Source organism: Lynx canadensis, chromosome B1 (genome assembly GCF_007474595.2).
Source record: "Lynx canadensis isolate LIC74 chromosome B1, mLynCan4.pri.v2, whole genome shotgun sequence".
Lineage (NCBI taxonomy): Eukaryota > Metazoa > Chordata > Mammalia > Carnivora > Felidae > Lynx > Lynx canadensis.
The window spans coordinates 190,265,090-190,280,500 of record NC_044306.2 but is presented as its reverse complement, the minus strand read 5'-3'; the positions used below and the strand labels follow the sequence as shown (position 1 = coordinate 190,280,500).

The window sequence follows — 15,411 nt, the reverse complement described above, 5'->3', positions numbered from 1 at the left end:
TTATAATATGCTATGGAAAAGAAAAGTTTTGCTAGCTGTTATTTTAATTTTCATGCTGTTGCTTTGTGTGTCACCGGTGACACTTGAGAACATGTTTTAAATTCTCAGTGGTGAAAATTTGCTTTTTGATACTTATCACTTATGGTGAACATTGTTAGTAATAGCTATTCACAACCTTCTTTTCATTATTTTATAGTAGCTTTCTAACTATTTCTCCTGGAAAAAGAATTTAAAGATTAGGAGAAATGGAAGCAAGAATTATAGTATCAAAGCATGGTTATTTTAAGATTTTTCCCCCCCAAGAAGGCCGTGTGGACTTCAGAGTTTAAAATATATTTTATATTTTCAGACACAAAATCTTATGCATTGATATATACTACTTGAGGGCCGTTATTAATTTATATCTACAGAGTACGAAATATCTGTCTGAAATAATTAAGATAAATTACACACTATATAATTTGAGGTATGAATTCCGTGTCTCATATGTTTTGATAACTCAAGTTTAGTAAGTTTGCATTTTAAGGGCATGTAACAGCTCTATTAAACATAGCAACAATTTCCATGCCTGCTTTAATAGGCACTTTAGGTAAAAATAAAAATTTTATTTAAAATAATGAAATATAAAGTTAATTTTAGGCATAGCACTTATTCAGATTCACTGGGCCCAAGGGCAGAAGTTAATTCTGTGTAATTTTAAGTAGACAAAAATGGCTTGTCAATTTCTAAGATATTTGTAAATATATAGGCATCATTTTTATCACCGCGAGTAAAATTAAACCCTGGGATGTCTATCTTATTGTAATATTTTGTCCATGATATATATTCCAAAATAGGGAATATAACTAAAATAAATTTAAAATCACTACTTTGAGCTAGTTTTCAGAGAGAAATAAAAACGAGGTAAACATTTAGTTAAGTTCATTACGAAGTTCATAAGTTCATAACCTATCTCTTGGTATATAAAGATACTCTGAGGGTATTCTTTGATCTCCTTCGTGGGCTTTGTGAATAGTTAATTCCTAGTGAGTATATTGTAAAGGTATTTTTAATTCATCCATTTAAAAAGTATCAATGTAATTTAAATATTTGGTGAGATGAATAGAGAATTTTAAATTATAATTCAAGTGTTAACAATTTTTTCATGAATAATTTTTAACTATCATATGGAAACATATATTTTGATCCTTAACCAGCATCCAGTTGAAGGAATTTCGATGACTTTTCATGCAGTCTCAGTTAGGTTATATTGTCGTTCTAAATATCTTCAGAAATGCTAGAACAAACCAAACCTTTTCGTTGTTTTTCAAGCCACTTCGAATATCACTTGAACAAATTCACTTTTTTCTAGAAATTATTAACCAGATGCCTTATGATCTGAAATTTGTTTAGAGTTGTAAGTAGGTACTAGTTTTTCGCTTTTACTTCCCCTGAGAATGTCACTTCATCTCAGAACAATTTTCTATTCCACTAAGATGCAGTCAGATGTTTCAGAGTGGGAGGAAGATTTGTAATTTTGAATGAAACTAATATATATGCAGGACTTCTTTAAATCACCCCAGCTGTTGGCGGAGAGCAAATATTTCATATTTGTGAGGAAAAGCTGAGAAAATTCCTTTTGTTTACAACTGCCAAGTCCTTCTGATGGAAGCACATTGCTATCTGACAGCCAATTCATCTCCTTGGGACTCTGGAATTCAAAACCATTTCTTAGGAACATTGTGGATACACTTTTCAAATATTTATTTTTTTAAATACGTTAAATGGCAAGGCGATTTTGCCGAAGAATGCATTCAAGTTATCATGAAATAAACTATTATAGATTTTGTTCAGTATATTATTTAAAAAATACAAATAAAAAAAGCTAACCAGAGGGGTCCATAAACAAGTTACTATGGCTGATGGGATATATTCTTATTTTAGTAGGTGGTGACAACATCTCAAAAACTGCCTTTTTTCCCCTATGAAGTTTCAAGAAACATTGTAAGAAACTGGAAGTACATCAATGAATTAACTTTTAACTAATTATATGTTGTGTGAACTTATATTGTTTTTAGCAATTTAGATGTGAATTTTTCCATTCAAATTCTAAGTAAGAAAAAGTTATAAATGCAGGTTTATCTTATAAATGCCATTCATATAGTATTCACAGTAGCTTAATTTTCATTTTTTTGTGTGAAGAACAAAAAATAAAAATATTAATTTTATTTGTGTGCCATATATGGTTCTAAACTTTTTTCATTTTAAAATGATAAAATTAAAACAATTCCAAAAGGCTATCTTGTGAACATTTAAAAATTACAAGTTTTTCCTTTTTGTTTTATGTTGGTAGAGTTTTAACTTGACCTAGAGAAAGAAGACAAATCTGAAAACAGGAGATAAGATCTGTGCCCTTCTAGAAATACAACTCTTAATCTGTAAGAAACAGTCATGTTATTAGGGTGAATTTGATTTTAGCATAGAGAAAGTCATTATTTGTGAATCCAAGCATTATAGCTACAAAAAGAAAGGTTGTTTTGCACTTCAAAGAATCAATAAATACAAGGTTATATCAGTCAAAAGTCAAGAAATAAATGGATATTAAAAACCTTCCTCCTTCCACACGCCCTCCCTCCCTCCTTTCTGTTGTATGGAAAATAACATCAGATAATATGATCATCATCAGAATGTGGTTATGAATCACTATAAAAGGAGTATGTTTTAATCATGGTTACACACCATGACCACACGTTACTTCCTGTCTTGACAGTTTCCTCCCATACTTTCAGACCTCACATGTGTAGTGGCAGATTTCCATGTTCTGTGTTGCCAGTAGTACTTGTTATCTGGGAAGGGAAGGAAACCGTGAGAAATGTGCCTCATGTAGATTGTATTAGGAGGTCTCCTATTTGTTTAGCTGAGGTGTTCGACCAAAATCTAATGTAGTTAAGTGACTAGTTAATTCAATGGAAACTAATTAATGCAAAGCAAACTACAAATAAGCTACAAGAAAGAATCGGAACATGTATGACATATACATTTTTATGATTCCCAGAAGATACCTGTGTATATCTGCGATAGTCTCCATGCAAAATTGTTAATTCAAAGTGATTCTTCACTGGTGCATCATGTCTTTGAGGGTCAAAAAAAATCATATTAGGGCCCCAAACTTTTGTGGGCTGGTGTAAAATTCTGTTGTTCACTTCTAGTTTATGGGATTATACTGCAGTCATTAAAGTTCTATTTTATGACCTTTTAAGGAGACCCAGGCCACTTCAGTTTCCACTAGTGAAAATTTATGCATTTACAGGTTCCTTCTTTTTTTTTTTTTTTTTTAATTTTTTTTTTTTTCAACGTTTATTTATTTTTGGGACAGAGAGAGACAGAGCATGAACAGGGGAGGGGCAGAGAGAGAGGGAGACACAGAATCGGAAACAGGCTCCAGGCTCTGAGCCATCAGCCCAGAGCCTGACGCGGGGCTCGAACTCACGGACCTCGAGATCGTGACCTGGCTGAAGTCGGACGCTTAACCGACTGCGCCACCCAGGCGCCCCTACAGGTTCCTTCTTAATGGGAAAGCAAGAGTACGAGAAAGTCTTGATACTGTTTGGGTTGTCAAAAAAAAATGTTAGGACATGAAGTCCTAAATGCAATGAAATGCTTATATGCAAAATAAAAGCCTGATATTCCTAGATTATGTTAATGAAAACCAATAGAAAATCTTGGAGTATCAGGCTTTGCATTAACTTACAATCATCTTGTACCCTTGCAATAATGATAAAGGCAAGGTTTTGGACTGTTTTTCTTTTCATACTAGTAACGTGAACGTGTTCATTTAAAACAAGTATTGCTTTAAACTCTCTAAGTTTTACTATCACTGGATTTGAAATTATATTTTTCCTACTAACTTTGTAATTTGATATGCTGTTTTTTTTGTTTTGTTTTTGTTTTTTGTTTTTGTTTTGTTTTTGCTTAAAAAATGAGTCCTGAAGTATTATAATGAAACCATGCACGGAATACTGGAAAATAAACCTGTACCCGTAGACATTTTCAAGTTTCTATACAGCCAATATAAAGAAGATATTCATTTTAATTTAGACAAGTCTAAATCCCTTTACAATGGAACCTAAATTTGACCAAACACTGCACTCTCAGGAGAGAATACTTAAAGGACACATTAATATTTTATTTAAGGTGGTGCTGAATTAGTTCTCCCACGTGCACACCCCATTCCTAAGCACGTGACAGCCAGGGTGAGGCTGAGGAATTACGGTGCTCTAGGATTTCTGTTGTAGGTCTCTACACATGAGTTCAAGTAGAGAATATGTTGTGGAACAGGTCTGAAGGAAGCACCACTTATCCCCTGTTCATCAAGAATGTGGAGAATCCCTCTTCTGACTAATCCTACAAATTTACAGGCAACACATAACATAGTGCTTTTCTTAAAGTAGGGCAAACCAACAGTTCTAATCGCCTTGGAAAAGAATACAAGCTCATCTCAAAAGAATTGTTTTCTGGCTTCTTTATACTACCAACTTTAAAATCACGGCAGTTATTTTCCTAGGAAATAAAGTGTGTCTTCAAAGAACATGTCAAACTTGCTAACAGAGGTTGAGTATATGCCCTGCATGAGATAAAAATGCTATTGATGATCAAGTGTGTATCACTTTATCTGTGATATCTGTTCCATGTGAATTATTCTCACTTGTTTATAAGCGATATTGGACTATTTTCATTTATGTATACGACTGATCATGTGAGGCTTTAATGCATGTGCACTATTGAAAGTTTAGCGGAACATTGAATGCATCCAAAAGGGTTTCTCATGCAACATTTTTTATGGGCCTTGAAGTTGAAGGGTGGTGAGAAGGCCTGTTTGCTCTTTGTGGACCGTTTTATACATTCTGGAGCAGCAAGGCTGTTTATTTTTCCCACATCTGTTTTGGGCTCATCCTTTGTGACAGTGTTTGCTGGATGCTGTGTCCTTTATACCTCCCTGAAATGAGTAGTTTAGTTTGCACTGTTACAGTGTATTTGCGGAAGCAGTGAATGTCAGATATTTTACATTGAATTCTGTCTTTCATTCCTGTTGGATCCCTTTCTGCTTGAATTATGCCCGCTAGATGGAATTTCACAACTTTGCATGCAATTAGAGACTTTTCCGCGTGGACTTTCATAAAGACTGCACTTACCTTTTTTTCAGAGCAATTTATATCTGCGGGACTGGAGGGACTATTGGGGAAAATGCTTTCAGAATGACAGTTTGGTAACAATAGGGGTGATTTGGTACTGATGTAATGGGAATATTACTTTAAGAGAACATTTACAAAAAAATGTTTGACTGTCGTCTGCCGTGTTCATCCACTTTGGATGCAGGTGGGTGGCTCTGGAGCTCCTCACGTGTGTGCTGCTCTTCTAGCTTCTGGCAGTGAGCGCAGGGTGCAAAGAACACAGACTCCCCTCTGCGTAGGCACTTTATAGTTTTATTTTCTGTTGCCTGTTCTATAGAATGCAGCAAACACTCATTGGTTGTACTGTCGTTTATGCTTTCTAAACAGACACAAACTCTTATACCCCCTTTTAAAATCAGAAACATTAGATAAGAGTGACACCAGAAAACTCTTCAATTAGCAATAGTCACGCCTTGGGTAACTCTCATTTGTCTGTTATCCTCTCATTGTGCAAAACTGGGAAACCTTTGGTTTGAGTTCCACTGGGAGATATTGATCAGATTGCTTCATCTTTCAAAACCTCAGTTTCCTCGTCTTTGGAACAGAGATAATTATTATCTTGCATGCTGGGAGTACATGGTCTAAATAAAATAACACACACATAGTTTCACAAAACGCTTGTCACATGGTTAGTATTTAAGGAACTCTTATCATGATTTTCAACATTTCTCCTGTTTTTCGAAAGCTCAGTTTAGGCATTATTTTATTGAGCTAATAAAATGTGTACATAATAAATTTGACTTTTGTACATTCACATTTTATTACCGGTTTTATTCTGGTTTTCTTATTATGGCATATGGCAATAGAAGAGATGGAAAGAATGTATAAAAATACCTTCAAGTTTTGTTTCAGAGTATTTCTCATTGCTCTGGATATATAAAGAAATGCCAAGAAGTACGGGGAATGAAGTGGAAGCAACATTTTTACTCATAAGTTTGATTTATCCATCGAAGTAATACACAAATGTTAAAATCTTTGCCTTAAAAAAAATGTTAGAATAAAAACATTTTAAGAATAAGTAGCAATTTACCTGAAAAGAAAGCATTAGAATAAAAACATTTTAAGAATGAGTAGAAATTTACCTGAAAAGAAGGCATTTTTATACGAAAAACAGGAGATTATACATGATAAGCTTATTAAGGCAGCATTTATAGAATGCTTGTTCTAGACCAAGCACATTGCTAAAGTACCTTATATTTACAACAGCCGGTAGATACGAGACATATATTTTCCATTGGCTTTGGTAAAATTCTTTTCATTTTACGCTTTGAATTGGGATGGAGGTTGCAAATATTCACTGGTAAAAGTTGAAAAAATAAGAGGCTGTCACTTTTACCAATGGACAAGACATAGAAACAGTTGACAGATCATAATTTGAAGCAGTGCTTGTCAATAATGCTCAGGCTGCCCTTCAAATTGAGGTTGTTAAGAATAAGCATTTCAGAGACCAGTGGTGTTTTGTGTGATACAGAAAGATCATTCACCCCACTGAAGGTCACGCTCAAAACTAGCAGTAACACAGAGGAAGCAGTTACTGGGATCCCTCTCATCTTTGCCCTAAGGAAAAGTGTCTTTGAGACGCATTTTGCACACCTTTCTGGAATCATGCATTACCGTCCTGAGAATCTCAATTAGCCCAGAGATCCTGTGGGCAGATTCCATCTAGCTGGTAGCACAGGAGCTGGGTATAATGAATCTTCAACACAATTGTCCTTGTTCTGAACAATAGGTAATTGACCACCTGGTCTGCTTAATGGAGCCAATTTATGCTGGCTCCCATAAATCCTTCTGTGAGATACATTTCATTCACTACATGTTGTTTTCCTGTTCTGGGACCATCAGATTTTAGCTTCTTTAACTCATTTACATTAGCATTAGCATTATGGCAGTATCCTTTTCAAGCTGCTAAGAAGTATTCTGTGTTCTACTCCAGCCCTGTTTAGAAATTGTTGTGCCCCTTAATGGTCTTTAAAGTAATTCTGGATTTAAAAAAATCCTTTTAAAGGGTTAATTTCTGGTCATTTTACAGGAAAGCCCCACTTTCAAGTTTTTCCTTTAATTGAGTATTTTGAAAGAGTTTCACCTTTTATTTTAATGTTTGTATTTCCATTCATTCTTAGCACTGATTCAAGAAAGAACAGGAACAAAAAGTGTACTGGTAGTCTTTTATGTTTTTTTTTCTTAAGTTTATTTGTTTATTTTGACAGAGACAGAGACAGCACAAATGGGGGTGGGGCAGAGAGAGAGGGAGAGAGAGAGAATCCCAAGCAGAATCTGCACTGTCAGCACAGAGCTGACGTGGGGGTCGAACTGACAAACTGCGAGATCGTGACTTGAGCCGAAAGCAAGAGTTGGATGCTTAACTGACTGAGCCACCCAGGTGCCCCATGATATTCTTTTAGAGGGAAAAAGCATAATACTGTTTTTCTATGCATGTTATCACATCATTTATTATCTGCCTTTCTACTATATTACCTTGTCTTATGCATATGGTTGATTTAGACAAAATTAAGACCATTCACAGTAATTTTCATGAAAAGATGATAAACTACCTGGATTCAGAGAAAACTATACATATTTTCATTTTTCTCTCAACCTTAGGCATTTTGAACAGATCTTTAATTCAGTGAGCTGAGTATAGATTTTTTTTGTTTTGTTTTAATGATGTCTTATTTTCAGTTGTTTCATTCATAGATATTAAAGAAATGGGCTCTATAAAGCTATGTTTTTCCCAAGGAAAGATTGATGAGAAGTGAAATTTCAGTATTACATTATTTTTAATTAATGTTTAGAAATATTTAGACTGTGTCTCTTTGAGAGAAATGTTTCAGATGATATGTTCTGGAATCACCCTACCTGAATTCAGGTTTTAGCTCCACTTTCTATGAGCTGTGTACCCTTCTCCAGAACAACAGTAACCATAGTATCTACTGTTGGGGTTGTTCTGAAAAACGAAGGAGATAATTCATGTAAACCTCTCAGAACAGTGATCATCATGTAGTAAGCTTAGTTATGCTTATGTTAGCTATCGCTTTTGGAGTGAATTAGGAATGGCTGGGAATATGAAAGTAATAATTAAGAAAAAGAAAAAGACACTACTTTGAGTGCCTGGATGGCTCAGTTAGTTAAGTGTCTGATGTGATTTCAGCTCAGGTCGTTGTCTCAAAATTGATGAGATCACACCCTGCATTGTGGAATCAATGCTGACATTTCCGATCCTGCTTGGGATTCTCTCTCTCTTTCTCTGCCCTTGTCTCTCTCTCTCTCTCTCTCTCTCTCTCTCTCTCTCTCTCTCTCTCTCTGGCTCTGGCTCTCTATGTCTCAAAATAAATAAATATTAAAAAAAAAAAAAGACACTGCCTACACCCAATCTGAAATATCTTCTTTCTCACAATATCTGATATTATTTAAACATATCAAATTCCTTCTAACTTCTAGATGATGTTGAGTATGGCAGTGGGAGAGAGGTTGATGGGAGGGGAAGGACATAATTGCTTTATAGGGCACATGAAAGCAAGGTTGGTGGTGGGGCTTTGGTTAGTTGGAAAGTGGCATAAAAACTAAGACAGGATCCTCAGGAAGCATCCCAGGGGAATAGTTGGCCGAATATAAAATGCATATGCTAGAGCGTTGCTGAAGTATATCAAAATGCAAAAAGACAAGTGTGTTCTCATTTAGCATTTCCTAAAAATCCACTGAGTGCCAGAGAGGAAGGGAAAGAATACAAAGATGTGGTCTTTGTACTCGAAGAGCTTACAGCCTACTGGGAAACAGACCAGTATGTGATGAAATACAACGTCAAGGACTCTTATTTATTAAATGCCATGAGGGTATGGGGACACAGACAAGGGAGGAACTACCTCTCTGTAGGGGGATCAGGGAAGCTTCACAGAAGTTGTAAGAAAGTACCCTCAGAATAGGGAAAGCTCTCCAAACAGCTGGGGCTTTGCAGGGACCGGAGGCTTGAAGGAGCATACTGGTTATGGCCGGTGAATCCTGGAGGATGTTTATTAGTCCAGTGGTTTGGATGAGATTGCCATAGCCCATCTCTGCCATTTTAGAAATGGAGATTGTCTCCTTGAATAATGGGAGTCTTTCCAAGAGCGGTCGCTTCCCTAGAAAAATTCTAATTGCCACTATTGTGAATATTTGTTGTCTGTTTCTTGAGAGAAAAATATAACAAGGTCATAGTTAAGTTTTATTTTATGAGAATTGTATAATAGTAGACTCTGGAAGTCATCCTCCCTCAGAAATACTCCTTCCTTTCTCCATTCCCAGCAGACAAAAATAAATAAGTAAAAGCTTTTGGTTTCACTTTAAATTTAACCTTGTTATATGCTTTATTTATAAAAATTAGCGTAAGTGGAAAGAAATTCCACCCTTTCACCACTAATTTTACCATTTTCCCCCTAATCGTCTTGGCATACTTTTTTACAAGTGTGCGTTTTATTAAGTGCCTAGAATGTTTCTGTAGATAATCAACTTCTTCCTAATGTGAGTTTATGTAACAAAAGTTACAGTCTTCATCATTACCTCATGGCATTTTGGAGTTTGAAGAAGTTCTGAAGTTCAGCTGGTACAATTTTTCACCTAATGCGGGAGTTCTTTTGATTACGTCCTTTGCAGGAAAAAGAAAAAAATACACACTGCCTCTGCTTGGATGAAAGTGGAATCAGAAGTTGAGTTTCTCAAGGCAGATCATTCCATTTCTTCTAATTCTTGGAAATTCACTAATTCTTAGAAAGGTCTTCCTTATAATATACTCTCTTAAGAAATGTATTCACTAGTGCCAGTTCTGCCCTCTGGAGATTAAATATAATTTTGCTGCTACCAGATGGCCATTTAAATATATCAAGATTGATAGGTAGATAAATAGGTAAATAAATAAAAAAAATAAACAAGTCAAGATTGGCATGCTTTCTTTTCCTGTCCTTTTGACATTTATATTTAATACTCAAGTTTCTTCAAAGTGTCGTTAGTTTTCTGGACCTCCTTACTCTCCTGTAGGGCAATAGAAATTTATAAATCTTTTTTTTTTTTTGCAACTTGTAAATCATTTAAATGTACATTTTGCATCAGCTTATCATGTAATTTAAATTTGGGAAAAGCAGGAGCGCCTGTGTGGCTCAGTCAGTTGAGTGTCCGACTTCGGCTCGGGTCATGACCTCACGGTTTGTGAGTTCGAGCCCCGCATTAGGCCCTGTGCTGACAGCTCAGAGCTTGGAGCTTGCTTCGGATTCTGTGTCTCCCTCTCTCTCTGCCGCCTCCTCTGCTCATGCTCTGTCTCTCCTTCTCTCAAAAATAAATAAACATTTAAAAAAAATTTTTTTTAAATAAATTTGGGAAAAGCAGAGATGTGAACATTTATTTTTACTGAAACATTAACGTGTCCACGTGAGATGAATGGGATTGAGATCCTAGTACATCAGCATCAGGATCTACCTAGCCTTCAGGAAGTGTGCATAGTCCAGAAGAACTTAGTTACACAGCATCGGGGCTTAATTGAGTTAGAGTTGCAGTCAAATTTTTTTCTAAACTCTAAAGTTACATTCATATCAGGTAAACATGTAAAAAAGCACGATCTAAACATTTTTAGCCACTACTATTAGTTCTGTTTCAGCCTTATTTTCAGTTAAGGGTCAAGAACTGTGGATTTAGGTTTGGACTTGGCCGTTTTCTTCTGCTTTCGCCCATAGGGACAAATCATGCTGACATTTCCTCACACTTTTTTTTTTCCCCACAGCTAAACAAAATGCTAACAAAATTGAAATTTCCATTTCCCCACAATGCCTTGGCTAAAAATTTAGGTCATCTGGGACAGTGCATGAATTATCTTAGGGCACCGTTTACTGTGGTGTTTGCATTGTATCTCGCACTCACCTAACCTAGACAGCAGAGTCCTAGGCAAGAAATCCTTTCTTGTTGTGTATATTCTGGATGACTGATGTTGCACAGGATGTGAGGTTAGGGTTTAGGTGCCGGTAATCATCTGAGTAAGCATAATGGAAAATTGCTTTAAAGAGTCAGGTAACAAAAGGTGTAACCAACTTTTGATTTGCAATGCTCGAATTCTTTTGAATGTCATTTCTTCCTTTCCTGAAATACAGGATGAGGCACGACAGTACCAAATCACAGACTCATTGTTGGGTATTTTCTATGTAACATACGCTTTGTTTTTGTTTTTCTCAAAAGGCGTTTGAACAGAAATCACCTTCAGCTGTTTCCTGAGTTGCTGTTTCTTGGGACTTCGAAGCTCTACAGGCTGTAAGTAGACAGAAATAGTTATTGTTGCTTTGGGTAGTACCTTGTATTTTAATAAATGTATTTTGGATCTGTTTCCTTGTGCTTTCCTGGAATCTATTCACTGATAGATTAATGGATTAAAAGCTTGCTTGTTTTTTCTTCTTATGGAAGTTTATGATTGGTTTCCCAGTGGTTCCTGTTGTTCTATTTGGTTAGCATTTAGTGGTTCATGTATGTGTCACTGTAATTGTATTTTTCCTTTTTGGTTATGTGATGAGGAGGAGATTTACCTTACTTTTTTATGGAAACTTTTGATTAAGTTCTGAAGGGAAAATTTGCCACTATACTTCCTCTGAAGAGGAAGTTGGCAGTGTTTTGTTATAAAGTTAGGGTTCTTAATGTCAGCTTTCTCGACATTGTTTCTGTGCTGGAGTCGTGTTTATTAGTCTGGAAATATTATTATAAGGTATTTAAAGAGGGCTGTAAATTTCCTCTTAAATGTTCCTTTTAAGGCCAGAATTCCAAACTCTGCAATAGGAATGACCGTAAACGTTTCCTCACAAATATGTCATAGACTGTTAACGGAAGTGCTCCTTTGGAAAGAACATAATGTGAGTTTTAGGCAGAATCAGGTTTTCCTCCTTGGAATGCTTGTACACTGACCTAATAAGTAATAGTGAAAACACATTTTTGAAAGCTTTTAAAATTAGATTTTCAGCCATATGAGTGATTTTGTGCAGATGGGAGATAAGCAACAAATTGTTGGAAAAACAAATAACGATGATTATTGATGTTCATGGATGTCATGAAAGAAATTGGGGATATATAGAAGAAATTCCTCGGCACGCCTTCCACCTGGATGGTAGGGGACGTCCCGTAGGTTCCTGTTTGTGGGGGGAAGTGAGCGGATTCCTTTTTTTCCGAACTTGGCTTTGTCGTAGCCTATGAGTTCAATAGTGTTGTTATCAATTCTACAAGTAGGAAGTCTAGCAACACTGCCCTCGAGCCCTCCCTGCACTGTGGCCACGGTCTCTGTTCAGTCCTCCTGGTGCCTTAGCTCACTACAGAGAGAGCTGGCTCAGTGGGCAGATGTGCAGCCAAACGAACACACTGCATCTCCCCTTTAGAGTCTCACTTCCCTGGTACTGGTCCTCCGAGGACAGCCAAAGTCGCCTGGCAGGATTTCTCCTTTTCCTTGGGTTCCCTGCCAGCTAATTAGCTCCATTTAAGTAAATTAAAAAAAGGAAAAAAAGTTTTCAAAGAAACTTGAAAATAGACTTTTAAATAAGAATTCTTTATGGACTAGTTTGACCAAGGAGATAGAATATTGAACATTGTAAAGATGCTAAGTTGATACTGATGTAGAAATATTTGTGCTTAGTTTCTAAGAAGGGCCACAGAGAGGGTTTTAGTTGTGATTCTGCTTTCTGCGTTAAGCTTTGGTGATGGAGGAGACTGGAGAATGGACTTCTGGTATATGATGAGGGATATGAAACCACCACTTTGCTAATAGTGCCCATGCAAAAGCAATTCACACCAGTCTAGGAAATTTTCCATTTTCTATGTAGCTGTGAAAATATAATTTAAATGAATGACTGTCATCTACGATTTAAAATATTAAGCGAAAGAGGGGAAAATTAACTTCAACCCTACCTCAGAGAAACAAGAATGTTTGAATTTTAGTCTAGAAGTACTTGGTTTACTTTTCTTAGGAGGCTTCAGGTAGTTTAATCCAGCACAGAGTCTTCTATTAGTAAATTCTATTCCGTGGAACAGTTTTCCCTCTTAGACAATATCACATAGTGGACCAATGGATTTTTCTCTTATATTTTGTTATGACTTTATGACTTTAGGAAGCTGCTGTGTGAAAAGAGACCTGAAATCCTGAAGAAGTAAAATTAAAGAAACAGAACCCATAAAACTCTGAGGCAGTATTTTTTAGTTAATTAAAAGCATGTAAAAATATGAGAAAATGGACAGCTAGAAAATACAGCTCAGAGTTGTGATGTACCTGTTCGGCTCAAATGATTTCTTCTGGGAAGTTTGGGAAGATAAAACTTTATTTCTTAGGATTAGTTGCAAGAGGGGCTTGAATGCTTTGATGTTCCTGAAATTAGAGATTGATGGCATAATGCTTAATATTCGTTGGGATTTACCGACTGACATAAACACTAAATACACGTAGAAACAGTGGTGTAATTTTTTTCTTCACCCTCACATCGGGAATCTTCCTTTGAATGAAGGTACTATTTGTCCCACCCGAATTCGATATAGTGGATTGTTACCAATGGTATTTCTCTTGAGAGGGTAAGTTATAAGCTACATGTGACCACTTTTTTTTTTTATGATGGTAATCATTAATTGGAGTAAACAACCAGCATTAAATATCTTTAATAAATAAAGAACCAAAAGCTTGTGAGTCTGACTGCCTGGCCAGTGTAATTTCTAAGAGGGAAGGATTCAAGCTCAGAGTTTCTTCATGTGATACAGGTGCCTAGTAGTTCACCCGAAACAAATGTTCCAACAGATGGAAAAATGTGCCCAGATCGACAGACAAAAATCTCCTTTAAAACATTCATTGAAAAATGAATCTTTCACAAGAAGGATCAGTGACAGAACAAAGGATACAGGGTTTCTGACTAATAGCAGAGAGTATATGTTGGGACAGGGAAGGTATTAGCCTGGTCTTTGCATATACATATTAAGCAATCCATAATTGCCCTACTATATAATGTGGTAGAGACCTACACATCTAGAATTCATGAAGGAAACACATTTATAATTTATTCTCTCTTTAAGTTGTTGCATCATTCCAATTAGTACCTCCATTTCTTTTTCTCACTTACTGTATTTGTTATTTAATACTTTTATTTAATGCTTTTTTATCCCAGTATATAACTAATGAAGAAGTTCACTAGTTTAATGTGTAGTTCACTCTACTCACGTCTGATTTTTATCATTAGGATTTAAGCTAGTCTGATGTACTGGACATTATGCAGATTTTCTTTGCACTTTTGTAATGAAAAATCACCATTTGACTCTTGGCGGAAAATGAGATGCCAGGTGAAGAAGCACACATGCTTTTTTTGGACTCTAAATGCAATATAAAAGAAAAAGAGGGTACGCTGTATATGAATTATGATTCGACACGGTTGGTTGCTGCTAGCGGCCAAATATGCTTTTCCTTTGCTGTCTGCTCCAATTTCTCTTTGGACGGGTTGAGAGAGCACTACATGTTCAGGTCAAGATGTTTGCTCAGAAATAGTAGTACAGTTGCAGCTGTGTTTGTTGGAGCAGGAGACTAGTTTAAATAGCATTACCATTTATCCAGTCCATTAACAGAACTCTGTAAAATAATACCAACTCTGCATAAACTACAGGACAGTGTAATAAAATTACAAGCACTTGTTGACAGATGGAAAGTGTAAGTAAAGGGAAAGTAAAGGGCCCTAGGTTGGAGGTTAAAAGAGACAGCATATAGTTTCCTTAACTTGCGTAGATACGCCATTCTAGCCTCTTGCTTCTCCCCCCAAACTGATGTCGCCTCTTTACTATTAATTTAAGAGCGGAGAAAATTATTTTCTCCAGCAACCTGGAGCTGATTAACTGAGATTTTTAGTCACTTTTGAAATGGGCGATCGTGATTGATTGAAATTTATGAGTGGCATTTATATATATGAGTAGCATATACAAAACTTCCTGATAAATGTAACCTTAAAGGTGATTTACCAGTGAGTGATTCACACTTTTCAACTTGAGTTTTCAACTACTAATCCAGGCTCATTAGAAAGGAATTTCATTGGTAGTACTGCGGTCGAGCATTTGGTTATAAATATTTGTTTTGTGGTTTTCAGTTTATTTCTTTGAGTATTATTATATTTACCCAGACTTCTAACATAAACTTAAGTATCCAAGGCACATGGCAGAAACTCATTTTTCACTTGTATCTACTGAAACA

General features: G+C 36.0%; 1 protein-coding gene across 2 annotated transcripts in view; it reads left to right on the top strand.

Moving 5' to 3' along the window:
- Positions 1-15,411, top strand: part of SLIT2 (slit guidance ligand 2) — a 377,203-nt gene that overhangs the window by 5,197 nt on the left and 356,595 nt on the right. For both annotated transcript variants that reach the window (XM_030314130.1, XM_030314128.1), the window contains exon 4: positions 11,403-11,474. In XM_030314130.1, the coding sequence (XP_030169990.1) occupies positions 11,403-11,474 (72 nt within the window). The remainder of the gene's footprint in view (positions 1-11,402; positions 11,475-15,411) is intronic.